Genomic DNA, 26,367 nt, shown 5'->3' with positions numbered 1-26,367 from the left:
CAACATCTAGCCACTTCACCCTCACTACTACATTATCGCCCCTTCATTATTTAAACAGTCTGTCATCCGCCATGTGCACACAAACACACACACTCCTTATGAGCAATTCTATGGAGCGGTAGTGTTTTTCTACAGAGAGCGTAAACTGTCTAATCCACATTATACAGTACATAACCATAATCAAGACTAAAGGAGCAAGAAATTTGTGCTGACACGCCAGTAAGCAGGACTGTGCGCGAGACTGGGGAGAATCCCTATTGTTCTGGTGTTCTGGGGCCTTGGGAAATAAATGCTGACTGTCTGAAGTGGTTGCAAAGGAAGAATTGCACTCCAGGGACTGTGTCTAAGGCGTATGTAGAGATACAGACAGAGGCTATCCAGCTCTAACTAATAATATAAGTGTGCCTATACAACTGGCTTATTAATGGAGTGACTACATTATATGGTTTCGTAGGTGGATAGACCCTCGGGGGGTGGGGGGGTGTGTTGAACTGAGCTTTCTATAAGAATTAATTAACTTATTAAAAAATACTGCGTTACATGAGGATGTGGACTCGTTATCATCATTCGTGAGTTTTACAGTAATTAGTTAATAGTGGTATGCTTCAGTTTCAACTGAGGCCTTCCAAGCCCCCCCCCCCCCCCACTACCTTCCCTAGCGCCGCACGAAGCGGAGGCTCTTGCACGTCGGCGTCATTGTCGGCGCAGCAGACAGTACGGACGATTTATTGGGCCCATGTGTTCTGCCTTCTCCAGGATCCTGTCTGGCACGCTCAGGATGTTGAGCGATCAAGCTGCAATCTAGTCAAGGCACAAGCGAACTCTGTGACACGACAATTAAAACACACAGGCCTCATCTGTCTAAAGGGGCACAACGGCTTCATTCTTTAAAATAGAAAATGACTTGTCATAGCAGCAAAGAGCCATGGGCTGAAAAGACTAATCACACAGCAGTTCATCTCCAAGTCGTTTGACGGCTCATCACTGTAATTTGTGAAAGTGTGCATAATAGTTGTGTCTTTCATTCTAATACAGTGGGACAGGTACCTGCAGTGATTCCACTAGATTCCACTGCCACAACATCATCACAACACCGTCTTAAAAACGGTCAAAACTGTAAACAAAACACATTAGCTTTTTGGTCCCTGATCCATGCACATTGTCGGCTCCCATACTTCACCTGCCCTTCCACTTTAGCGTCTTCCGCTGATTCCCACTGTTAAAAAAAAGCCTTGCAGAAAATGAAAAATAAATAGGCTGCATAGGGAGTGCCCAACAGTCTGATTAAAGAGTTTAGGATCGTAGTAGGTTCAAAAGCACATTTTGAGAATGCAGTACCCTACACATTACATGGGAAGCGGGAACTCAATCAACGCTTGTAGTCGCTGGAAGTGCTCTAACATTTTACAAAGAGGGTTTCAAAACTCTGTGACTAGTAGTCCTACTTCCGTTAGATTCAGTAGAATACTGAATTAGGCTAGTAGTCCTACAGAGTAATTTGTACAATATATTTCACAATATTTAAAAAACATCGAAACCAGGCTTATGTAAGTATGCTAATATACAAAACGTTGTCAATTGTATCCTATACATTTTGAGCTGTGCATAGTCCGAGCTATTATTTTGAAAAGCCACAGACAACCCGGAACTTAAGCACTGGATGCCGCGTGTCGTCATAAAAATGAATCGACCCAAGTGCAGAATAAGCAGTTCAAGTTGACAACTCTTGTCCCTAAACGGTAAGGAAGCTTTTACTACGCGTGTAGCCTTTGAATGCGACTTGTGTAATTAGAGTGTAGCATTGTAACAGCAGTGTCATTCTATTGTGCCTCTTTTTTTATTCATGAATAAACCACATTTATTGATTCAGGCCTATTACTGTTGGCCCTCCTCCCTATTACAGATTTACTATTGCCGCATTCCACGTTTAGCTGCACATTCTCACATTGATACTATGTTCATGATTAGGGTTTATACATACAGCAATTCGCCCATAAAGTTACTGTACAAACGCAATGCTGATGTCATCGTATTAAGGACAGGATGTCAGTGCAAGCAGTGAACCTGTCGTTTGCGGCTTGCGGATTCCTGGGCATCTACCAGCTGGGCGCTTGTGGAGCCATTCTGAGGCACGGAGACAAGCTTCTGGGCTCCCTCAGAGCATGTGCCGGGGCATCTGCTGGAGCTCTGGTGGCGGCAATGGTAGTCACTGCTCCAGAGAAGCTAGAGGTAAGACAAAAACTCTTATTTAATACTCATAAAATAAAATATATTTGGGCTCGCTGCTTGTTGATACCTTTTGTATTTTCCTAATAGAGAGTCAAAGAATTTACCTTGAGATTTGCCAAAGATGTCAGAAGCCAGAGGCTAGGTGCTGTAACACCTGGATATGACTTCATGCTTACACTCAGGTACACATGCAGGAAAATATATTTGTTTTAGTGTTAATGCAACAGCTAGCTTTGGGTTCAAGGGGGACTTTGCGCTTCTGCAAACATAAAAGGGGTAGTCAGCATCAATGACAAACGTAATTAGAATGGCTTACCAAGAAAAAATTTCATCAAGCTAAGTCTGATGATTGTGTCACTGTTCTTTCATTCACCTTTATAATGAAATGTAGCATGTGTGGGAGTAAAACTGAAAACTAGGCCGTAGAACTGAACAATGGCTGCGCTTGTTTCTTCATTAAGTACATGTGTAACACAGCCAGCAGATTGCATGTTTTATTACAGGGCTGTACAGAGTTGTTAAATTAATTAAAAACATGACAAGCAAGCATCTGTCCCTTTGTCCTCCTCAGGGATGGCATCGAGGAGTTTCTGCCCAGCAATGCCCACAGCATAGCAGGAGACCGCCTTCACATCTCTATAACACATTCGAAAAGCGGCAAGAACAGCATTGTGTCACACTTTGCCTCTAGGGAGGACCTCATAAAGGTAGCCTGCAACGAGCATGAGCAGATTACAGTGAAGTGTTTTACCACAGACTTTGGCGTTAACACAAGGCGGTCGAAGCCATTTTAAATAAGAATCCTGGCCATTGTTTTTTCCTGATGGTCTGTTGTTGGTATTTCAGTAAGTCCAGAGAAGTTGGTATCTAGCCTTATGTCTGGGTGAAGTAATATTCACAAATGACTTTTCTACATATTTTAGTATGTGGTCTGACATAATGACAATGCTTTGTTCTGTCAATTATGAAGGTACTCCTGGCCAGTAGTTTTGTGCCTGTCTATGCTGGAATCAAACCAGTGGAATGGAAAGGCAAGGTAATAGCTGCTTTGCAAAAGGCAAGCCTTGTGAATGATTTCCGTTGAGCGCTTACCGTCGCTTAGTGTTTTCCTATAACCCGACGTCAACCAACAAACTGTAACGCACGTTACACGCGTCTTACAGAAATGGATTGACGGGGGCTTTACGGACGGCCTCCCTGTGCTGCCGGAGGGGCGTACAGTCACAGTGTCACCATTCGCTGGTCACCAAGACATCTGCCCAAAACACAGAGGACTGTTGAACCTCCACCTCCGACTGGCCAACATGGGCGTCATGGTAGGCATCATTAACACGGTTGGATGGTATATCCACAGGAATGCAGAAAACACGCATATTCAGCGACCTGTTTCGGTGAACAGAGGGCCTGTTCCTGTCTTGGTTCGGTTTTTCCGTGTCATTTCGCATCGTTGGCCATGAGGAACGGTATTTTACAAGCTGGACATTTTTTTTTTTTTTTTTGGTTTTTTGATAGGATGAAATTGGTTTCGGTGTTGTGGAAGTGATGGTTGACAGGTTTTATTTATTTATTTGTTTTTTTTGTCCCTCAGCTTTCCAAGGAGAACATCGTTAGGTTGAACCAGTCCTTATTTCCTCCCCCAGAGGCAAGGATGCTCCAGTACTGTGAAGAGGGCCATGAAGATGCAATGACATTTCTGAAGAAAGAAAACTGGATTCAGTAGGCTTATATTTCAGTACCTAGAACTTTTTATTTTCCATTGTGTTTCTACATTTAAAAAACATTACAGTTATTATATATTTTTTTAAATGGAATAGATGGTTTTAAAAAAATAAACCATTAAATAATGAGCTTGTCAAGTTTATGATTTGCTCTTTACACATTACCCATAAAAAGACCATACCTTCAACTCTACAATCTGGAAAGACATGGAAATAACAGCCAACTGCATATGCTTTTCAATCTCTCTCATTTGGGATAGCTAGGCCTAGATGGAATTCCTTGATTGAAATCAGTCTTGTTTGAACATGCCTCACCATCAATTTTCAGCAGCCATCCATTACTCCTTAGCAAATGGTGGCAGGAGGAGCGGAAATCAGCAGGCTACTTCTCAGAAGTACATAACATGCAGCAGCGTCACGTAACCTAGCCGAGGTCCTTCAGCTCCTCAGGGACAAGAATGGAGTGCCCCTTTGATGTGTTACCATAGAAATGGCTGTTAGAACGCAGCACGATCTTCTCTGCTCCTGAGAAACCATTTGACTTCCTCCGGTCCTCGGGTATTGACTTGAGAAATGTGCTGTGTTCAGGATCATTTTCTGGTGGTTGAACTCACACACGCACACACACACGCACACACACACGCACACACCTCCCTCAGGTAAGCTCCGGATCTTCAGGGGGTATTGCTGATATGTATTTGCAAATATAATATTATTACACGACAGGGCTTAATTACAATCACAACGTTCTCAGCCGATGTGACTGGTAATAGTACAGTCGTCCGAAAAAGACATAAGATGAATAATATGAATGTAATAACGTGTTTGTATATTATGGAGAACAGTTTGTACTGGCAAATGGTAATGCATCTTTCAGAGACGTGGTATCTTGTGCCACAGGGTTTTTGATATTTGGACCTTTCTTGTCCTTGATCTATATCATTGACTGTGCTGCAGTCTTCTGTCTTTTCTTTTCTTTTCTTTTCCTTCCCTTTTGCCAGTGATACCAGTAGGAATTTCTGAAATAAGAATTTTTATTTATTTATCAATGAAGCCAATATAGGCGTGGCCCCGTATTCTCACAGACCAATTTTTGCTGAAGGGTTCAGTCCAGAGACAACAACATTCCCATCTGCCAAAAACAATTAAGGAAATAAAAAATGAGTGGAATATGAAATAACCGAAGGAATTAAATACAAAGGAATACTAAAAAAAGAATCACTACATTAAAGTTTTTTTTATACCTACAAACCCCCCGCCCATCTCCACTCCACTCACAAGCTCAAGTTAAGGGCTTATCGATGCATATAACATATCATGTATAACCCATATTTTGTTTTCACATTTGTTAGTTACATTTTATTAATCTACATCATCTCAATATTTGCTAATTACCTGTTTACATTATTAGTTGCATCAATTCATAAACTAATCAAGTTAAACTCCATACATGAATATAAAATAATGTACATGCTCAAAGTACCATTTCTGATTGTCAAACATGGTTGTCTGACAACATCTCATTAAGTCTTTTTTCTGATGTACATTACTGATTACTGATTAATTGTCAAATTGTCAAGTTGATTCTGAGGACATTTAGTTGAATTAACACTAAATTGGAAAGATTTACTTCATACTTCCAAGTTATGTCATCAGAAAGATTGGTGGTTTCTGTGTCGGTATATATATCTTTCAAATAATTACTTGTCAAACTAAATAAATGTGCAACACTCCCTCTAATTATATTAAAAGGTAATTATGCATCTACAAATACATCCATTATATCTATCTAGTGTGTTTTATATAAACCCTTTTGGGTTTCCAAACCACTGCTCTATTTTTACATGTTTTTATTTTATAAGCATTGTTTGTCTTTTACTTGTCTTTTTGGTGGGTATTAAATAAAATGAAAAACAAAATTGGCATTTCACACTTGAAGCAGAGCTTTGGCTCCAGAAATGTTCATAATGAATATGTCAACTTTTTTATGCAGGCAATCATATCAAACCTCTCTTGTGGGCACCCATGCATCTTACAGTTTAGTTAGATCCCTGAACAAGCTCAGAATTAAACATAAACATCCTAAATACCCGGTGTTCTTCTTTAAAACATATCTTAGACCATTTGATCAAAATAACATCTTCAAATGTGGAAAATGACAATAATGTATTTTCTGTGTAAGAGCTCTTTCAGAAACTCTTCAGGAACTTCAGCCTGCTTTGGTGGGACGGTATTTTTGGCCAGCTGCATATGACTGTTCTTAGACCTTAATTTCACCCAATCAGGTATGTGTGCGTAAAAACGTTCATCATTTCACCCAATCAAGGTGTGTGTAAACATCTTTAGATGTGTTTCCTACTGCCCACATGATCAGACAGATGGCCACAGAGGATCATTTTGGAGTTGGCAAAATAAGCACACACAGAGCATTATTAGACATAAAGTGCTGATTTAAAAATTAAATGAAAAAGACTGCATGGGGACTTTAAGTACCCGTTGTGTTTTTCTGCCGCTATCCAGCCTTCCCTGCTGTTCCTATTAATGAGCCCCATTATAGTCAACAGTCCTAATTTACTGCAGTTTACACCCAGGGGGAAGGTATTCTTTGGCATATGGTTTTACATTGTTTAGGCTTCCTCCTCTCGCTTGCCCCATTATTCCTGAAGCTGACGTGTTCCTTGTCCTGGTCTTGTACAAATTCTGGATTGTGACCACCTGCTCCGACAAGTGTAGACAGTTGTAGATAGAAACGGGATTTGATTGGGATCAGATGTTATATGTTGGAACGGACGATATCAGGATGAAGGACACGTGTCAGTCTCCAGACAAACCAAAGCTATTCGACAGGAGAAATCCCAACTGAAAAACTCATTCTTACAACACATTGTTTTCCTGCTGGCTACGTGTCCACCTTTGTGTGTACAATCTCCCATAAAAAAAAAACCCAAACAGCAAATGCTGTATATTCCAGTTGAAACCTTTGGGGCTGTAAGGCTTCATATTAAGATAGCACTCATTCTATTTATGTAGATATTATTCGATGGGAAAGGTCATTCAAAGTCCATGAGCAGCTTTACATTGCACAATTAAGCACTATGATTATCATACAGTAGTTCCTACCAGACCTAGCCGTTGTGCTATAAAAATCTTGCCATTTCCCACAGTGCACCACTTCTGACCAGAAACGTATACGGGCCCTGGTCAATTACAGTGGACTAAATAGGGAACGAGGTGCCATATGGGATTCTTTATCTCTGAGGTGCACATGTGCATGGGCAGGCCTGTCCAAGCGGCTCTGTGCTGCACTCCACTCAGCTGGTGTCTGGGAGTGGAGGGCCGGGGCTGTATGCAATGGACCAGTGGGCAGGCCAGCACAGCAGCTAATTCCCAAATGACACCCTACACCCAATACGATGTAGGGCACGGTTAAGCGTCCGGGTAAAAATAAAGTGCACTATGAAGGATGTAAGGTGGCATTTGGAAAGCATCCCCCACGCAGTTTAGAGATGAGATTAACAGCTGGCTTCTGTCACTGCCAAACTGTCTGCTGTGGATGCATCCAGTACTGATCAGGCACTGAGTTTATAGTACCTAGTGACTGTAGTTCTGTGGTGGGTTTGTGGTGATTGTGACTGTGGTGTGCGGTGATGATATAGGGTTAGTAACTGTAGTTCTATGGTGGTGTGGTGATATGGGGTTAGTAACTGTAGTTCTTTGGTGGTGTGGTGATATGGGGTTAGTAACTGTAGTTCTTTGGTGGTGTGGTGATATGGGGTTAGTAACTGTAGTTCTTTGGTGGTGTGGTGATATGGGGTTAGTAACTGTAGTTCTTTGGTGGTGTGGTGATATGGGGTTAGTAACTGTAGTTCTTTGGTGGTGTGGTGATATGGGGTTAGTAACTGTAGTTCTGTGGTGGTGATATGGGGTTAGTAACTGTAGTTCTGTGGTGATATACGGTTAGTAACTCTAGTTCTGTGGTGATATGGGGTTAGTAACTGTAGTTCGATGGTGATATAGGGTTAGTAACTCTAGTTCTATGGTGATATGGGGTTAGTAACTGTATTTCTGTGGTGGTTTAGGGTTAGTGACCGTAGTTCTGTGGTGATATGGGATTAATAACTCTAGTTCTGTGGTGATATGGGGTTAGTAACTATAGTTCTATGGTGGCAGGCTGGGGTTGGTAACTAGTTCTGTGGTGACATGGGGTAAGTTACTATAGTTCTGTCGTGGCTGTTTGAGGTTAGTAACTATAGTTCTGTGGTGGCAGTCTGGGGTTAGTAACTCTAGTTCTGTGGTGATATGGGGTTAGTAACTATAGTTATGTGGTGGTGATAAGGTGATTTTGCTACAGTAGCGCTGTATTTGCTGTTTTAAACACAAGACATCAGATCATTATTCTTTTACATTACAGAAATGTCAAAAAGTAAATGAAGTGTTGAAACAAATTAACGCATGGTATAAAATGAAACACGTAGTCAGTGTTTGGGAATCAGCATCCATCAAATAAATGACCATACAGAGGAATGGAGAGTACTACTTAATATTCTGAAATTGGCTAATAGCAATCTGTGACAAACAGACTGCTGGATGTAAAGTTAAAGGGAGAATAAGATTAAGATAACATTTTAACCAAATGTTACTGAAGCCTGAGATTAAATGAAGGGCTAAGCTTAAAGCTAGCCTGGATGATGGAGATCTGCTGCTGGCTCTGACCACAGGGGGATGAACTGAATCTGGGACCCTGCCTGGCTGTTCCCATTGATGAATGCTGGCTTTAGATATAGCTGCTGTACAGTGGATTGCACAAGTATTCACCCCCTTGGGCTTTTTGACATTTTGTTGCATTACATTGATTGGTATTGATTGGTTGAACAACAAAATGTTTGCTAAGTAGACATAATATACACTGTTTTAAAATATCACAGAAAAATAAAACAAACATACTTTGATTAGATAAGAATTCACCTGCTTGAGCCAGTATGTTATAAACAGCTTTGGGAGCAATTAAATCTTTTAGTCACTAAAATCTTTGTGCACCTAGATATTTTCAATGTATTCTTTGCAAAATACTTCAAGCCCTGTCAAAGTCTTAGGGATCATAGCTAGACAGCATTTTTTAGGTCTTGCAATACATTTTAAAACAGATTTATGTCAAACCTGTAACTTGGCCAATCCAGTGTAGATTTCCTCGTCTTGGTTTTTGTCCTGCCAAAAGGTTTATTTCTCAGCGTCTGAAAATGTAAAGCTTTGGCCAAGACGTGTATTCATTTGATATGCTATTTCTGTAGGCTTATGTAGATACATTAATAGCATGTGTCAATATTTAAAAAATACATTTGTATTCACTTCCACCTTTTGTTTTTCACTCGTTGCGGATATCATTTTAGTCACTCCGACGTGGTTGGTCCATCCTCAGTTCTGTCATCACAATTGAAAACTTTTGTTTTAAAATCTGCAGTAAGTGACATCCTTAAAGTTTCCTTTTAGTCCTGCAGCTCAGTTACGAAGAACAAACGTGTATCTGTTGTGTCTCCATCCACATTAATGAACTTGACAATGCTTTGAGATATTTAATGTCTGATATATTACTGTTAACCATCCACCAATCAGTACCCTTCTTTGAGACAATAAAAGCTCCCTAATCTTTAAATACAATATATCACAGAGCGACCTTTCAGATGATGTTAACACAGTATGTGAAAGGAAGGAGTATTTTGTAAATCAACAAAATACGAATAATTTTAAAGGAAGGGAATATTTCTTTCAATCCACTGTACATCTTAACATGGATTTTCATTTAGCAGATGCTTGTTATGCTGCCACTGTAGACATCACATTATGAACAGTAATGAAGGGATGATCATCTGTACAAACAGGGTTAAACAGGGTTATGGCCGTGTTACAAATTACCAAACAAGTGAACTGAATCGCTCAGATTTTCCAAACAATGTGCGAGTATCCTCCTCAACAACTTTAGTGTATGTGAGGAATCGCATCAACAATCAAATTCATGACTCATAGTGCTACTTGTGACTAGGTTTGTCACTAAGTGCTTTGAAATGGCTGCATCGACCTTAATAAGGAGCGAGCAAATATAACACATTGAAATGACTTTCCTAGAAAGGAACCGCTTGGACAACGCTTTTGTTTTAATTATTTTATTTTTTTAATCTGGCCCTTGAAGCCAGTTCCACTCCATGTTTCCATTACAACCCACTAATCAGGGATTTAGCCTTCTGTTCTACCTCATCATTAATTGCACCCACCTGGTGTCCCAGGTCTGAATAAGTCCCTGATTAGTGGGTTGAAATGAAAAGATGGAGTGGCTTCGAGGAACATATTTGAATACCAGTGTACCAGGAAGGTACTGTAGCCCGGCTGTCAGAGCTTGGAGCGGTCACCACTTAACTCTAATAACTCCAGTATGTGGCTTTGGATAAAAGCGCCGGCTAGAGGACTTGAACGCTAATGTGAAAAGAAAATGACATATTTTAACGAGCGAGGGCACAGGTCACAGGAACCCCAGGAAACGCATGCATATTGCCTAGATGGACGGCGCTGCATGACGATGTTCTAGTCGTGTGGAGAGCCTGCAGGGCTCCGCTGGCTGTCTCTCTCGCACCTACAGAGCTGGGACCAGGCTGAACAGCATGGCTGCAGCCAGGGCTTCCACAGAACGTGGGTCAAGGCGAGCTGGTCCTGGACAGGAATGATTGATTCCACGTGGCGTGCCGAAGCAGCCCGTATCTGCTCCAGGACGGTGTGGAAAGCGGGCTCCGCGTCCGGGGTCAGGGGTCTGGTCTCTGAGGGGTCCCTGGAGAGCTCGAAGAGCAAGGGAGGGTCATGGTGGGTCACATAGGATCCAGTGCAGAAACAGGTGTGTGTGTGCATGCAGGCTGTCCCGTTCTCAGGGTAGAAATTCGGAGTGAAGAAGAACGCCTTCCATGTTAAATTACCTGAATGATTCAATTACAACCACCACAGTGGTATCAATGATGGTATTGATACAAAATATATATATATTTATATTTATATACAGTGGGGAGAACAAGTATTTGATACACAGCCGATTTTGCAGGTTTTCCCACTTACAACGCATGTAGAAGTCTGTCATTTTTATCATAGCTACTCTTCAACTGTGAGTGACGGAATCTAAAACAAAAATCCAGAAAATCACATTGTATGATTTTTTTATAATTAATTTGCATGCTTTTTAAGTAGGAAAACCTGCAAAATCGGCAGTGTTTCAAATACTTGTTCTCCCCACTGTATATATTTTTAAACCATATATTTTAAACCATATATGTACATATACATACATACAAAATACAGCTTTGGAAAAAATTAAGAGACCACTGCACCTTTTTCTTTCCTTTCCAAAAAAGTAGAAAAGGAAGGTTTTGAGTGAGGAACAGAAGGTTTCAAATTGAGAGACCACTCAAATTGAACTTTTACATATGTATTTATATATACACATACATACGTACATACAAACAACTATTAAATTGGAAATATTGACTTACTGTTTGGAGGATGCCATCTTACAGCATTGAGGTAGGCGTTACAGTAATGGAAGAGAAACTCATGTTCTGACCTCTCAACCTCCCCCTGCAACAAGGGCATGAGGTCATGACCATCTATAACTCTAGGAATAGAAGACACAAACAAACACAACAGAAGAAATGTTCTCAGTGACGCAGAAACACTGGAGGAATGATCCACTGTGTAGGCAGAGGCCTCAAAGACTCTTAAAAAACCTTTGATCTGAGATTTAGATCAGCCTGATTCCTTTTTTTGTTTTTTGTTTTTTCATTAGCCAAGATTTCTCCTAACAGGCCTCTGGTGACACCTATTACGAATACACGGTTTCTCGTTAGGGTTTAATTCAGGGAACAGAGTGCACGTCGTTTCTATGGTGACCTAGATTTCGAATGCTATAGTTCTGACTGACAGAAGAGCACGCTAAATAGACTTAGTGCTGTCGCCTCATGCGTATAAATAACATTTCTCGAGCAAACAAAACCCTACAGACCACAGCAAACTGACAGTACATTAACGGATACACAAATTTCCGTCTTGCCCACCGGTCCACTGGCACCATCCCGCCAGTTAGCTTCACCACAGTGGGGAAGACATCCATGTTGCTAATGGGTTCATCAGTGACCTTCCCTTCTGGTAACGTGCCAGTCCAACGGAGCAGTCCGGGAACTCGGATCCCTCCCTCCCAGTTGGTGGATTTCCCTGCTGATAGAGCCAGAACCAGTAGCAGAACCTTTCCTGCAAACTTCCCCGTCGGTACTCACGCATGAGAGAAGGGAAGCGGAGTTACTTAATATCTATAAATCTGTTGCACACATTGACTGGCTCTGACTTCTCATTTGCATGCTTATTAAATTAATATAACCTACTACACCACAACACATGCCAACAAGGCAGATGTAAACATATCGTCTTCAGTAAATGAGGCACCCCCGACCCCCTTGGGCTAATCTGTGTTATACTGCGACTGCCAGATATCTACAATAAGACACATCATTCATACAAATGTTGGCAAAATAGTGACAGTTGTGACTCAGACATTGTGTAGCTTAGTGAGACGAACATCCCTGAGCGTGTTTGCCAATCCACAGTTCCCTCCCTGTGGGGTCAAATAAAGGATGTTTGCACCTTCGCTTCCAAGTTGTGTATTTTCATTCCTATTTATAATAACTATTTAATAGAATAAAAGAAAGTAGTTGAAGACAATAGTTTTGTAAACACTTGACCAGGCCCGCTGTACCTCCCCTCGTCACAAACTACAAATCTTTGAAGTGCTTAGAGGATGTGATAATGAACATCACAACAGATGTTTGATAAATAATAATAATAATAATAATAATGAATGAATAGGAACTACCTTTGTAAATGCCATTTGAGCCCCTGTGCACCTCACCACGGATCGAGATCTCCTCAAGGTGTGCCCCTTGATCTGATGTTAGGTAAACCAGCGTGTTCTCTCTCAGGTTTAATCGGTCCAAGGCCCGCATGAGCTGACCTAGGAGGCGACGTTTTCAAACAGGACAACGAAGAACGATGGAAGAAAATTATGTACATCTTAAACTATCTAACCCTTCAAACTGGTTTTTTTTTTTATAACAAAACCTAGAGTGCCCACACGCTGCTGTTTCCAGTGGGAGGAATTTGAGTGGGCAGAACATAGGTGAGGAGGTGGGCAGAGCTGAGTAAAATCGGAAAATATGACTAGTATATTTCTGCAGTTTTCCGCCGTAAAAAAAAAAAGTCCACTGTTCATGCAGAAAAATCTGCATTGAGATCAGATGTTTCATGGATGAGACAGTCATCAGATTGTTGGCCTCATTCCATCTAGCCCCCCAAGCGTCCCCTGCCCAGCCATTAGGCTTCAACCCCCAGAGCCTGGGCATTTCATGAATACATCCGGTGGGTTATCCTGCTTCCCGTACATCCGTGGTATTTGGGTTGACATTTCAACAGTTCCAACCGCTAAACCTTCAGGACATGAAAAGGGCCATTGAACAATAGGGGAGTAAAAATACCCTCCTACCGACACTCCAGTCTACTTCGTGGACCGCGTCTCCAAAAACTCCATGCTGACTGGTCCCCTGGAAGGCTGGAGACGCAAACATGGCCGTGTGCACTTGGATGAAGGAGAAGAACATCAGGAAAGGTCTCGCAGAGTTCCTGTCAGACACAGTGCTAATCATTACTGGCGTTAACAAGTGTACTGCTTGGATAGAAGAGAGTGATGGGAGTAGAAGGCAACAGTGAGAACCTACATGTGTGCAGGTGTCTTGTGTAGTGCTTTCAATACACTGAATGACAGTGACTGTGCAATTACGGCACCGTCTCAAGCTTGTAAACAGAGCTGTGGTTAGATTTAAACCCATCTCTGACAAACAGTCACTAACAATCAAACAATTCTCACTGGTGTTCACGAAAGGTTGTCTCCCATTCCGTCTCAATACAAAATAAAAACTCAACACGCACTTTGCCAGAAACTCGACTGCTTCATCCGTCATTCTCTGGGTAAGGTTCTCGGAGACGTACGGCTGCTCGACCACCTCCCGGTTCCTCATCAGGAAGCAGTTGAAGAAGGGGAACGTGACAATGAACAGACCAAAGACGGCTGCCGCTGCACCAACCGACGCCGCCAGACTCAGCGCCAGCCTCCGCCGAACAGTGACCACACCCCTCGCGTGCAGGAGAGTCACGGTGGCCACACCCACTCCCAGGGTCTTGCAGGGCAGAGAGTTGAGTTGATGATAACAAGCATATGGAAGAAGCGGACAGCCAGACTGCCACCCGGCCAACTGCTAATCCCTCATTACAGCGACGGAGTTAGCAAGTCGTAGAAGACCTGCGTCACATGTTAAACCAGGCTACATACTACAACTGCATACAATACTGTAGGTTACTGAAAATCCCTGGCCCCCGTCACCTTTAAGGGTAGGTGTGCCAGAACATTGAAAAATACAGAGCCGTGGCCCCGCTGGCAGTCACGCAAGTTGGTCAAGGTGATACCGTAGAAGTGGTCAAAGCCGTGAGCACTAGGATGGTGGCAGTAGTCGTCGCTCCGCTCACAGTTTAGACCGAGGTGCCATTTTCCTGTGGGGGTGTGGGGGGGGGGGGACAATGGACAAAATAAAGTGGCAACTTGACTACAGTGATGAGAAGGTTGACTCCATGCTATATTAATGGGAAAATGGAGGCGTCTTCAAAGAACAACGGTTTTGAAAGAAAATTGAAGGAAGTGTATTTTCTACAGTGGAGATAAAAGGTAGATGATCCCAATTATGAAATTCAAGGCTACATTTTCATCTCGGGTTACTAAAAAGCCTGTGAGCAGGTTGCACATCAAAGGACAACAACAATCCTAAATGTCCTACAAATGTGTCTATTCTGTTGCCTCGACAACCATACATTTTTGCAAATTAGAGAATGAAAAGTACTGTGCTATTATCAGTGAAAAAAGGCATAATAAAAAATAAAAACCTTGGTCGCTTCTGCTTGTTCCTCCCACATGGAGTGGAAAGTATTGATATAAACTCATACTGATAATATATAGGTTATAGATCAAGTTGTTAATTAAATACATCAAGGGTTGGAAACGTAATTCCTGGAGGGTCAAAACACTTGGTTTCTTGTTTTTATCTGCTAACTATTCACTCACCTGGTTTCCTGGGTATGAGTTAGGTCATATTTAGAGAGAGCTGCTGAAACCCCCCCGGTTCAAAGTGTTCTACCCTTGACGCACATCGTATCAAAGACAGACACAGAAGACAACTTCGGCTGACCTATGAGGGCAGTCTGGTAGCCCTGCTGTTTGGCAACTTTGGCAAAGGTGACTTCTTCACTGGGAAGTCTGCCAGAGGCAGCAGATGTGATATACACTCCCACCTTTCCAAAACTGGCCATACCTGTTCAAGACAAAACACTGGATCACAAACCAAAATCAAACGAGTGCATTGAAGGTAACTAAGTTAACAAAACAATTATATTACTGTGTAACACCAACACACACTAGTGATCTAAAATCAAATAACCCTAACAGGCAAAGCTCTGTGTCAAACACCCCAGGAAGTTCAAGCCAAATACAGAGCTCGTGTCATTACTGCTTTCGCTGCCGCCTCGACTCACCGGATCGTATTGGGTATCGGCCTGTCAGAAAGGCGGCTCGGCTTGGAGTGCAGAGTGGGGCAGCGGCTATGTGCTGAGTTAGCCTCACGCCCTCCTTGGCCAGCCTGTCAATGTTAGGGGTCCTACAGACACAACATCACAACACAGTCCCACCTGAAAACTGGCAGATTATTTAGAACACAGCGCTTCAGTCACACTTTAATGTTAAACACAGAAACAAGTCATTTCTTAGAATAAAATCCATTGACGAAAGAAATGCAGAGAACTGTATTATTCATCCAAGGATAAACATTTACAGTGCCCTTGGCGTTATAGAAATAAGGACAATGACAAGTTAATCAAGAGTGACACACTCCATACTTAAAAAATATGATGATAATAATAATAATAGCTACATATAAATTTTACCGCAGAGTTGTGTTCCCATAGCAACCTAAGTCTCCAATCCCCAAGTCATCAACCATTATCAGAAGAAAGTTAGGCCTTTTTTCATTCTTCACAGCATTGCACACATTCAAAAGCAGAAGAACCAGACAACTGCACTGGGACTTCATTTTTTTTTTTTTTTAAGGAAACACTGGAGAAAGACAAACAGAGGCGATATAGTTAGAGCACAATTGCGACTACATTGCCTCCCAAATGGCACACTACAGCGTACTAATTTTGATCGGGTCAAATAACGCCCACGGTAGTGCACCAGGGAATAGCATGCCATTTGTTAAGCACACTGAGGGTCAGTCTTCATGGCTGAGATCGATGCAGTATAGAAACCCAATACACAGCAGTGTCTATAGGCTTGGATTCCCATCTGTTCCATAGTAAACAGAGAATGATATGATAGCCGGGATGATCACTGAATCAAGCTATGCGTTTCTTCACTATTTAGCTACTGTGTTTGCATTTGCTCACTTCAATGCTCAGTAATCAATAGCACAACTTTTCTAAGGTACAAGGCCAAACATAAGAGGGCATACATACGCTTATAGCTGCTGTCTCTCTATATATTCGTCTTCATATTTACTGGCAAAACCAGCTTAGCACAATGGGCAAAGTTATTTGCTTGGCCTAAAATCCTGGTAGTTTAAAAGATAAAAACTAGTTCCGAAATATTCACCGGCTCATATAGTTACCAACTGATAAGCCAGTCTAATTAAGAAAACTCGCATTCAGAACGAGGTTTTAAGTCCCACTATTGATTCACATTACTGCCTGCAGCTATATCCTCTGAGTTCAATATGAATGCTCCTATGAAATTAAAACAATTTACAAAATACCAAGAATCAGATAGGTGTTGAATAAATAGAACACTCTTAGTTACCTATTTGTTCAAAGTCTTACATTTGTTATGCATTCTTCAACGATCCAGTGCTTTTGCTGTAAACAGGAACTACGTTTGTTGTTAGATGTCATGTGACCAGGATTTTGGTGACTAATCAGAATGAAGCAGTCTCATGTTGGTGTATTCTTCAATATAGACCAACATGTTAATCTTGTTGACCCGTGATGCTTAAGTGCAAGCCAATACGAAGAAAGACGATTATAAAACGGGTCTCATCCGCACAGAGAAAGTTAACATACGTCATTAGTGGTTTTCAGTTGGTTCTACAGTTGGGATTATTGTTTTTTATCATTGTTGTTGGCACATTTTAGTGGATTCCCGTGTGAATTTCGATAGTGATTTATTTATAAAACAGTTTTTTTTTTTACAGAGAATACATTTCATTTTCACTTACGACCTGGGAGCAATTTGGGTTAACACTCTTGGCAGATTTATTTTTCTCCTTGTTGGCTCTGGGATTGAATCTAACAACTTTGCAGTTACTGGTCAGATGCTCTATTGTGGCGCCCGCAGAATTCCTTTTCATAGGGGGCTACGCACAAGAACAGCCCGCCCGCTTGTTGGCTACCTTTAACGTCTAGCTACCACGTGCGCACGTACGCAGTCTACTTAGCGAGCGAGAAAGCAAGAGAGATTGGTTCATGTTATTTGTTTTTTATAGGCCAGAGAAACGTGCAATAAATGTCGGTATATGCGACTGCGGTCAAATGCATGGCGTTACCACGGACGCCATTCATTGTCAATGGAACAGTCCGAAATAATGCGTTGGGAATGTTGCACTGGTCTGCGTTACATTTCGGATGCCGCATGCTTTCAATATATGCCGCACAATAGCATGGCACTGTTGCAATAGCATCTCTGTTGTGATGCAAAAAGTTGTGTCTCTAGACCTCCAGTGAAATCATTCACTTTTCATTTTCTAACCAATGCTGTTTTCCCTTGACACTCTTGGACATGTATAGGCATGTACCTTTGAACTACATGATTTTATCCGTTCCTAGACTCTAATCTCAAAGTACACAACCCCAAAAATGTATACGCTCAACCCATGAATGACATTTTAAATCGTCACATCTGAGTGGTCTTGCTAGTGCGCTTACTCAAGCAAGTGAAAGGGATGATCAGAGTTAGATAACTCTACGGAGTTCACCAGCTACGCACCTCACTAGGAGTCTGAACAAAGAAGTTAGAGACTCACAGAAAAATGTAGTAGTGTTGATTTAATGTGACACTTTGCATCCACCAGTGTTTGAGTTTGCATTGAATTGTGGGTGATATCAACCCTGCAAGTGAGAGAAGTTGTACTCTTGTCCCCTTAAGCAAAATCAAGGGCCAGGGGGGCCGCTTTTGACAATTGGACCCGTACTTAAGATGGCAATCAAAACTGCAACCAGCTTTGATGGAGAATCCCCAGAAGGCAAGAGGCTATGGCAAGTGCTTAGGGGCTCCAGCCATTGTCTATGACTGGATAAACTTTATCGCCAGGGACCTTTTAATTTTAATATATTACGCTAATCTGAATAAAATGTCTGATACTCTGGATATGGGATGAAGATTGTAATTGTTTTCCCTATCCAAAGGGAGAAAGATATTGTCCCTGACAGGCTTAACAAAATTCTGAACCACCAGATATGGGTAATGATTTGGTGGTTGATTGGGGACAGTGTGGCGCTTTGTCTTTTTTTTTTATTCACTACATCTTTTTTTTCTTTCATTATCTAACAATGTCAAATTCAAAGAAATAATAGGAACATTAATTAAGTAACTTTAATTAAGTAGTTTAATATTTACTGAAAATAATTCTGAAAACAGATGTTATTTGACCCCGGATGAATCAGAGTATTCAGCTCGTTCTAAACTATTTCTTTTGTCACTTTTTTGAATACCTAGCTTTCCTTTTGGCTAAACACAACGTGTAACATGCGTTCCCAGTAGGTGGCAATATGGAGACCTATTCAAACACAGCATTAGGTTTCTGTGATTATAAATTTGATTTTTGATCCTGCATAGCAAACTGGAGGATTACAGAATCTACCTTATTCTGAAAAAAAAGGCCTCAGGTTATTTTACACAGGTGTCTGGAAATGGGATTTGTGATTGGATGAGCCAAACTGCTCTACAGGCATTAACCAGGTATCTGTTCTTTTGAAAAAGGAAATTGTGGTGACCGGTCACATATGATTCAAACTCACTGCTCAAATGATTGGCAGTACAATTAGAATGGCTGGAACATTCCTGAATCACATCGATTCTCGATTCATGTACATAACTGCATTGCTTCTAAATCCAGTTCTAATTAAAGGAAGCTTGAATCCGGATTACGACCACACGGTAATGTGAGTCATATTGAATGTTCACATGTCATGCTGTTTACTTGCCTATCATTATTAATTATTCAGTCTGTAATGTCTATCCCCTCAGCAGTGTTAACTAGTATGCATGGTTGCAGATGAGCATCCCTAGAGTCTTAACACTCATGACAAAGTATAGAGCTTCAGGGGGAGCTTTTTGTATTGACGCTGGCAAGCTGATTAGTCTTTTGATGTTCCACTGTATTCCAGAGAAGCACACAGCTCGGAAAAAAAGAATGAAATTCCACCAACACTTAAATTGGGTTTCATGGAAATATTCCAATCATATGACATTGGCAGTTGGGAAAATGGCAATTAGATGTTTCCGTTGCTATAGATAATCTAATGAAAACCTAGCTTCGGCTTAGATTTAGAGTCTGAATGAATGGCGTGGTGTGCCGTTTGCTTTTTTGTGATGCCGGCTTTCAAATTTTGTACAGGCGTTTGTTATACAAATCTGTTTAGTTATTTTAAATTCACCTGCTGCATTTTTCTGTATATCTGCAGCCTATTCCTAGAAGAGCACAATGCTTTACCCCTCTCCCCTCTGCCCTGTGTGGTCTCCTATGGAGAAATACTGTCATCTGTTGTCTAAGATATATATTACAGAGCAGGAGGCTGAGATGGGCTCTGTACGCATGATAGGCATGTAGCACTTTTGGAAAAGATACTTTGAAATGTCAATTTGCCATGCTACAATTACTTCACACTGAAGAACAAACCAAGGAACATCGATCACTTTACTGTGGTATTTTGACAGAATGTGTAATTTTGTCCACTAAAAACTAAAACAATGTTTTTCACTTAAAATTCGGCAGTTCGTTTCCTTTTTTCTTTTTCCTTTTTTAAATTAATAAGTATTGTAATAACGGTTAACTAAAACACTAGATGGCAAGAAAAGAAACAACTTCTGTAAACAAAACCTGAACTTGAATTTAATTAAACTACCAACAAGCTGCAGCAAAACATAATTAAATTACTACATGTGGTTTATTTCTCCCCAGTAGAATACTAATAACTGGCAGTGATTCGATCCAACTCACTCAAAACTGCCTAGCAGTCTGTAGCGAAGCATTAAAGCAGCATTCAGCAGCTGAAACAATAGCAAAGGATTTTTTTGGTTAAAAGAAATAGCTGAGGGTCAGGAGAGATACGAGCACATTAAAATCCATACAACTGCTCTGAATGCGAGGACCATGATCATCAATGATTCTCAATGATGTTGATCCTTTTTTGTGGCAACAATATTTGTTATTTGTATTTGCTTTGATAAACAAAAAAGTAATATATTTTGGGTTATGATGGGGTAGGACAGGCAAACTTAGCTCACATGGGCATTTACCATTTGTATTTGTCATGAATGAATGGGTACGTATAATTAATCTTGAAATCCAGAAAGGGGATAAAGCAACCACAGATTGCCCCTTAAATGTCTGTCTTATTCTTCCTATTCAAGGCCCCTTCAAAGACACAATCATTGAAAGGCCTCATTCAAAAGCAGACTGTCTCTATGACTCCCCGCATGCATAACGAGACTGTAGCAATCACTGCTAGGATTGTTGTCCACTCACATTACGAAGAAGGATGGAGACCTGGCATGGGTTGTGAAGGGTATTTCAATTCAAGCCTCTACGTGATAACTACAGCACTGTGCAGTAGTACCGTGTCAGATGTAAATAAAGCTGTGTGTGCACCCTGGCCCGAGCTCCTCTGGTTTTGTGACATCTCCATTCTCCGTGCAACCAAACACACCACAACATCTGCAGACCAGTCAAACCTACTCATGAATACACTGTACTCTGGCCTACAGAAATAATGAAAGAGAGAGAGAGAGAGAGAGAGAGTGAGGGCGTGGTGGGTAGGGAAACTATCTTCTAAATATGTCTCCACTGCGGAATGTTCATACGATGTTCAGTGTGTGCATACATTCCATCGACATGACCAGTGTTCTATTCTGTTTCCATCAAAGTAGTATTGACCAGTTCGTGGGCCTGCCGATGACAAGACGGCACCCCAGGAAATCTACTTTCAGGCAGCCCAGAGAGCGTGTCTGTAATTAGAAGGCTGTTTATACACTAGCTGTCTGACAACTCAGTGAATAAGTAGAGTGATGGACTGGAACACATTCATTAAAAACATTCATTACAACGTTGCTTTGATTATGTGCTAATGACGGTGATGGATTGGAGCGTTTTCATTCGTTCTTTAGTTAGTTGAGTAATATGGATGTTTATATTTGTATACACTCACCTAAAGGATTTTTAGGAACACCATACTAATACTGTGTTTGACCCCCTTTCGCCTTCAGAACTGCCTTAATTCTATGTGGCATTGATTCAACAAGGTGCTGAAAGCATTCTTTAGAAATGTTGGCCCATATTGATAGGCTAGCATCTTGCAGTTGATGGAGATTTGTGGGATGCACATCCAGGGCACGAAGCTCCCGTTCCATCACATCCCAAAGATGCTCTATTGGGTTGAGATCTGGTGACTGTGGGGGCCATTTCAGTACAGTGAACTCATTGTCATGTTCAAGAAACCAATTTGAAATGATTCGAGCTTTGTGACATGGTGCATTATCCTGCTGGAAGTAGCCATCAGAGGATAGGTACATGGTGGTCATAAAGGGATGGACATGGTCAGAAACAATGCTCAGGTAGGCCGTGGCATTTAAACGATGCCCAATTGGCACTAAGGGACCTAAAGTGTGCCAAGAAAACATCCCCCACACCATTACACCACCACCAGCAGCCTGCACAGTGGTAACAAGGCATGATGGATCCATGTTCTCATTCTGTTTACGCCAAATCCTGACTACCATCTGAATGTCTCAACAGAAATCGAGACTCATCAGACCAGGCAACATTCTTCCAGTCTTCAACTGTCCAATTTTGGTGAGCTTGTGCAAATTGTAGCCTCTTTTTCCTATTTGTAGTGGAGATGAGTGGTACCCGGTGGGGTCTTCTGCTGTTGTAGCCCATCCGCCTCAAGGTTGTGCGTGTTGTGGCTTCACAAATGCTTTGCTGCATACCTCGGTTGTAACGAGTGGTTATTTCAGTCAAAGTTGCTCTTCTATCAGCTTGAATGAGTCGGCCCATTCTCCTCTGACTTCTAGCATCAACAAGGCATTTTCGCCCACAGGACTGCCGCATACTGGATGTTTTTCCCTTTTCACACCATTCTTTGTAAACCCCAGAAATGGTTGTGCGTGAAAATCCCAGTAACTGAGCAGGTTGTGAAATACTCAGACCGGCCCGTCTGGCACCAACAACCATGCCATGCTCAAAATTGCTTAAATCACCTTTCTTTCCCATTCTGACATTCAGTTTGGAGTTCAGGAGATTGTCTTGACCAGGACCACACCCCTAAATGCATTGAAGCAACTGCCATGTGATTGGTTGATTAGATAATTAATGAGAAATTGAACAGAAATAGAACAGCAAAATTCCCATTGAGCACTGCAGTTTGATAGTCTTTTATATTCAAAATGGTATGCCCATGTCACCAGTAGGGAGCAGCAATGCACAGCAGATATTCCAATTCATGTCATCTTAAAATGAGATATAAAAATGCTGTCCATGCAATATGCAGTTACTTTTTGTGTTAGCAATTGAGTCAGCTTTTGTCTTTCTTCTCTTACATAGCAGTTATACACATCTCTTTCAAAGACAAACTTTCCTCTGTTCAAATAGTAATCTTAGTAAACCCATATTACAATCTTGGCCGAATTTAGTCTTATGTTGAATGTCAACCGAGATCACAACAAACTCCCCATGGCCTTGCCTGGACCACGGTGTATTCCGCCAAACCAAGGTCCCCCCAACAAGATGCGGCTTCATTTCTTTGGTTCGGGAACATATTCGCTCACCACCCTGTGAGGTCCGGGGTTTCCCCAGGCGTCTCGCTATCAGCCTGGGCTGGGGTTCTCAAGTGATATGTGAATAACTGGTTCTCAGTGACAACAGACAACAGAGTTTCTAAGGCCCCAGAGGGCCTTGCTGTCACGGTTCTGGGGTCTACCCTCCCGATCCTGCCTAGCCCACCCAGGCTGATAACAGACATCCGAGTATCAAGTTGTGGTTAGGGTTGTGCATCCCTTTCGTCTTCTTTTCCTCTCATTCCTTCTCTCGTTCTCTCATCCTCTTTCTCTCTTTCTCTCTTTCCTTCTGTTTTTTTTTTACCTCTTTCCCACACTCTCTTTTCCTTTCTCTCACCCCCATCTCTCATTATGTTTTTTTTGTTTGTGTCTTTCTGTATTTTATTTTCGTCGGCCTGTCTTCTTCCCTACCTCTCTTCCACTTTGTCACATTATATATTCACATGTGTATATCTTAGTCTTGCTTGCTCTGGTTCTTTTGCTCCTGCTCTTTTTGTTGCTCTCTTGCTCTTTCTTTGTCCTTCGCTCTTGCTCTCTCCATCTAGATGTTATCATAGTGGTCACTGACAGCACACCTGGAGTCTCTGATCTAGATAGGGACAGCTCAGACATACCTTAGTCCTAGTGGAGGCAAGGGGGTTTCTCATTTCTTATTATTACACTTCTAGGACTCTGGAGCATTTTTCAGGAATTCTCACGTTTTCCTATAAATACAACAAGCACTTGATAATTTTTTGGTGCTTGTAGTCTTTCCATTCAATCACAAAAATTGAAAACACAAGCTTATATGGTTCAGTTTACTAATGCAATTATTTTTGTGAAAATACACATATTTGGTGAAAGATCTATTTTTAATTCTTACTTGTGTCTGGGTTCTGTATATATAATGTGTATGTTTGCATATGTATTGTGTATTTATACTGTATATATACAAATCAATTATTTAGATTAGATTTTTCTAATCTATATTTCTAACAAACCTTTTTCTGTATCCTTCAATTCAAGTGATTATATGTATTGTTCCAATGGTAATCTTTCAGCCAACTTCTATGGCCAAGTCATATTGTGGCATTCAGACTGTCGATGACTGTAGATGAAAATAAATGTACTTTCTCTGTCCTTGACCTATCCAGGAAAAACAACCAGATTGTGTTATACATTTTTCTGAATGGATTGTAAATGAAAAAAATAAATGTCTTCCTGTTTACAACTAGAGTACATGACTGTCAGAATACGTCTCAGTACACAAAGTATTTGTATGGTTTTACGGTGGGTTTGACTTGATGTTCAAGCCAGAGGAAATTTTTCGACTTGGTGCATTCATTTGTCTGCATCCCTCTGGTCATGCCACAACCACAACAGATGGTAGGATTGATTTAGTTCACAGTTATGCTATATTTTAAATTGAATCAGGCAGCCGCTATGCAATCGAATTGGAATAATGAATCAGAATTGCACACACACACACACACACAAAGCTTGATATAACCACTGATGATGAGAACTGATTACCCTGATTGACATGCTTTTAAAAACAAGTAGTTTCGTTTCTGTCTCCAATACCTCATCCGCCTGGGCCCCAATCATACCCCTTCAAATCTCACAGAAATTAAGGATGTTACTAACACAGCTGGCAGACACATTTCTCTAATTCTTCTCCGACTAGAAGCAACTATTTGACGAGGAACTAAACCTGGAACAGTGTGTATATTCTCTGAATTGACATATTTTGAAGGAAATTCCAAGTGGGTTGCTCACTTCTTAAGATGAGCAAGAGCTAGCGTTCACCTGACCACTGCATATTGACCTAGAACCAACAGCGGCACTGCAGCGTGAATCAATTCAAAGCACGTCAATAATTATGACTCAAATCCTCCATTCACCCTTGACAGAGTTGCCCAGGCTTCAGATTACTGACAGCACATAGAGTCTAGATCGATGTATATACACCTCTGTGTGTGACATATAGCCAGTGGGCTTGGCCAATGGTATACTGTCAGTACCACTGTGTAGCCAACAGATGTAGCACTGCTGTAACGCAAAGCTCTTGAGCAAACAGACTAACAGTGAACAATTACAAAACCAGACAGAAAATGTATTTTTAAAACATGCGTATTTAGCGTAGAGCTGTAAGGCAGCCTGTTACATGGGTAGAATTTAGAATGGTATAATATACCTGACAGGCCAAAGATCATTTTGTAATTTCAATCAATACACTTTTTCAAATGTTACTCAAGGCGTGCAAAGTTTGTTGAGTGAACAAATATTAGCTTAATTTGTTGTCCTTCTAAAGTCCACCCACACCAAAGATCAACCAAGAAGAACCATTTGGTTAATTGCTTCTTTTTTTTTTTTTTACAGTGTACTTCTATGCGTAGATGCCAGAGGTCGTACCTTACATAGTAGCCTGCTGTTGGTAATGTAGTTTGTAGAGGAATGTTGAATGGGCTAATTGTCTGTGTAAACACTCCATTAGCATTACAGAAAAAGACAAAGGAGAGAAAAGGCATCACACTCTTTTATCATTAGTCTCTGCTCATGACAGCTCTTTATTTTATTCCATTACATTTAAAAAGGGATTTGGTTTTCTTATCTCTCTGAATGCTAGTTGTAGCACTTGAGCAAAGACGCTGGCCCAGAAAGAGAATAAAGTTTGTCTTTATGTTGTCAGTGTTTTGACAGGTTCAGTACAATACGTAGATTGTACTGACATACTGGCACATTCAACCAAGTCAAACACTCCAGTTTAACAAGTCTGTGGGTTTAGTGCTAATTATGCTGACGTGATACTAACATTCCTCCATCTTATGCATTTTAGCTATTGTTTTTGTTTGTTGGCTTGAACATAAATGACTGATTATCTGCATGCATCTGCAAATGATTGTCTGATCATGCAGGTGTTATAAATTACAACAAGCTACAGCTAATATAGCAATTAACTGAAAGAGAAACTGTAATCCATGATTTAGTTAACAGTCGTTACATGCTTTGGCTAACATTAGACACATCATCTCATCTCATCAGATGAGATGAGACATGAGACACTGCAAGCTAAAATATCAATATGACAAAAGGTCAGTTTAATGACGTCATGTGAGCATGTTTAAACATTTATGACAAAATCACTTGAAATCAAATTATTTGGAGTTGTGAACATAAAAAATGCACATTCTCCGCTTACGCTTTTTACTAGAGTTG

The 26,367-nt window shown here is 41.1% G+C and overlaps 2 protein-coding genes across 9 annotated transcripts; one reads left to right on the top strand and one right to left on the bottom strand.

Annotated features, from left to right (window-relative positions):
- The first annotated feature begins 1,653 nt into the window (after window positions 1-1,653).
- Window positions 1,654-5,697, top strand: pnpla4 (patatin-like phospholipase domain containing 4). The gene is made up of 7 exons (XM_010890981.3): window positions 1,654-1,739; window positions 2,038-2,229; window positions 2,317-2,411; window positions 2,801-2,936; window positions 3,200-3,265; window positions 3,393-3,545; window positions 3,818-5,697. Exons 2-7 carry the CDS (start codon window positions 2,044-2,046, stop codon window positions 3,947-3,949), a joined length of 768 nt encoding a protein of 255 aa, XP_010889283.1. The 5' UTR covers window positions 1,654-1,739; window positions 2,038-2,043; the 3' UTR covers window positions 3,950-5,697.
- A 3,857-nt stretch (window positions 5,698-9,554) lies between these two features.
- Window positions 9,555-17,042, bottom strand: sts (steroid sulfatase (microsomal), isozyme S). Of its 8 annotated transcripts, XM_010890976.5 has the most exons (11): window positions 16,941-17,021; window positions 16,011-16,179; window positions 15,603-15,724; window positions 15,260-15,382; window positions 14,404-14,570; window positions 13,953-14,200; window positions 13,510-13,646; window positions 12,844-12,981; window positions 12,032-12,191; window positions 11,471-11,592; window positions 9,582-10,903 (listed from the first exon to the last, which is right to left on the bottom strand). In XM_010890976.5, exons 2-11 carry the CDS (start codon window positions 16,154-16,156, stop codon window positions 10,521-10,523), a joined length of 1,746 nt encoding a protein of 581 aa, XP_010889278.3. In that variant the 5' UTR covers window positions 16,157-16,179; window positions 16,941-17,021; the 3' UTR covers window positions 9,582-10,520. The 8 variants fall into 8 exon arrangements, with proteins under 8 accessions (XP_019898112.3, XP_019898110.3, XP_034145699.1 ...); XM_020042553.3 differs by having other exon boundaries at window positions 9,555-10,769; window positions 13,510-14,200; window positions 16,941-17,025; XM_020042551.3 differs by having other exon boundaries at window positions 9,575-10,903; window positions 13,510-14,200; window positions 16,941-17,023.
- Window positions 17,043-26,367: the final 9,325 nt, after the last annotated feature.

Source organism: Esox lucius, chromosome 22, assembly GCF_011004845.1.
Source record: "Esox lucius isolate fEsoLuc1 chromosome 22, fEsoLuc1.pri, whole genome shotgun sequence".
NCBI classification, from domain to species: Eukaryota; Metazoa; Chordata; class Actinopteri; order Esociformes; family Esocidae; genus Esox; species Esox lucius.
Note: the sequence above shows the minus strand (reverse complement) of the source record. Positions and strands in the feature narration are given on the sequence as shown.

Excerpts from the sequence above, each read along its gene's own strand:
- pnpla4 (XM_010890981.3), top strand. The coding sequence starts at position 2,044 with ATGTCAGTGCAAGCAGTGAACCTGTCGTTTGCGGCTTGCGGATTCCTG. Across the intron at positions 2,230-2,316 it reads CTGCTCCAGAGAAGCTAGAG|AGAGTCAAAGAATTTACCTT; the intron begins GTAAGACAAAAA and ends TTTTCCTAATAG. Across the intron at positions 2,937-3,199 it reads CTAGGGAGGACCTCATAAAG|GTACTCCTGGCCAGTAGTTT; the intron begins GTAGCCTGCAAC and ends TCAATTATGAAG.
- sts (XM_020042551.3), bottom strand. The coding sequence starts at position 16,156 with ATGAAGTCCCAGTGCAGTTGTCTGGTTCTTCTGCTTTTGAATGTGTGC. Across the intron at positions 15,383-15,602 it reads CCGATACCCAATACGATCCG|GTATGGCCAGTTTTGGAAAG; the intron begins GTGAGTCGAGGC and ends TGTCTTGAACAG. Across the intron at positions 14,201-14,403 it reads TGGCACACCTACCCTTAAAG|ACCCTGGGAGTGGGTGTGGC; the intron begins GTGACGGGGGCC and ends CTGCCCTGCAAG.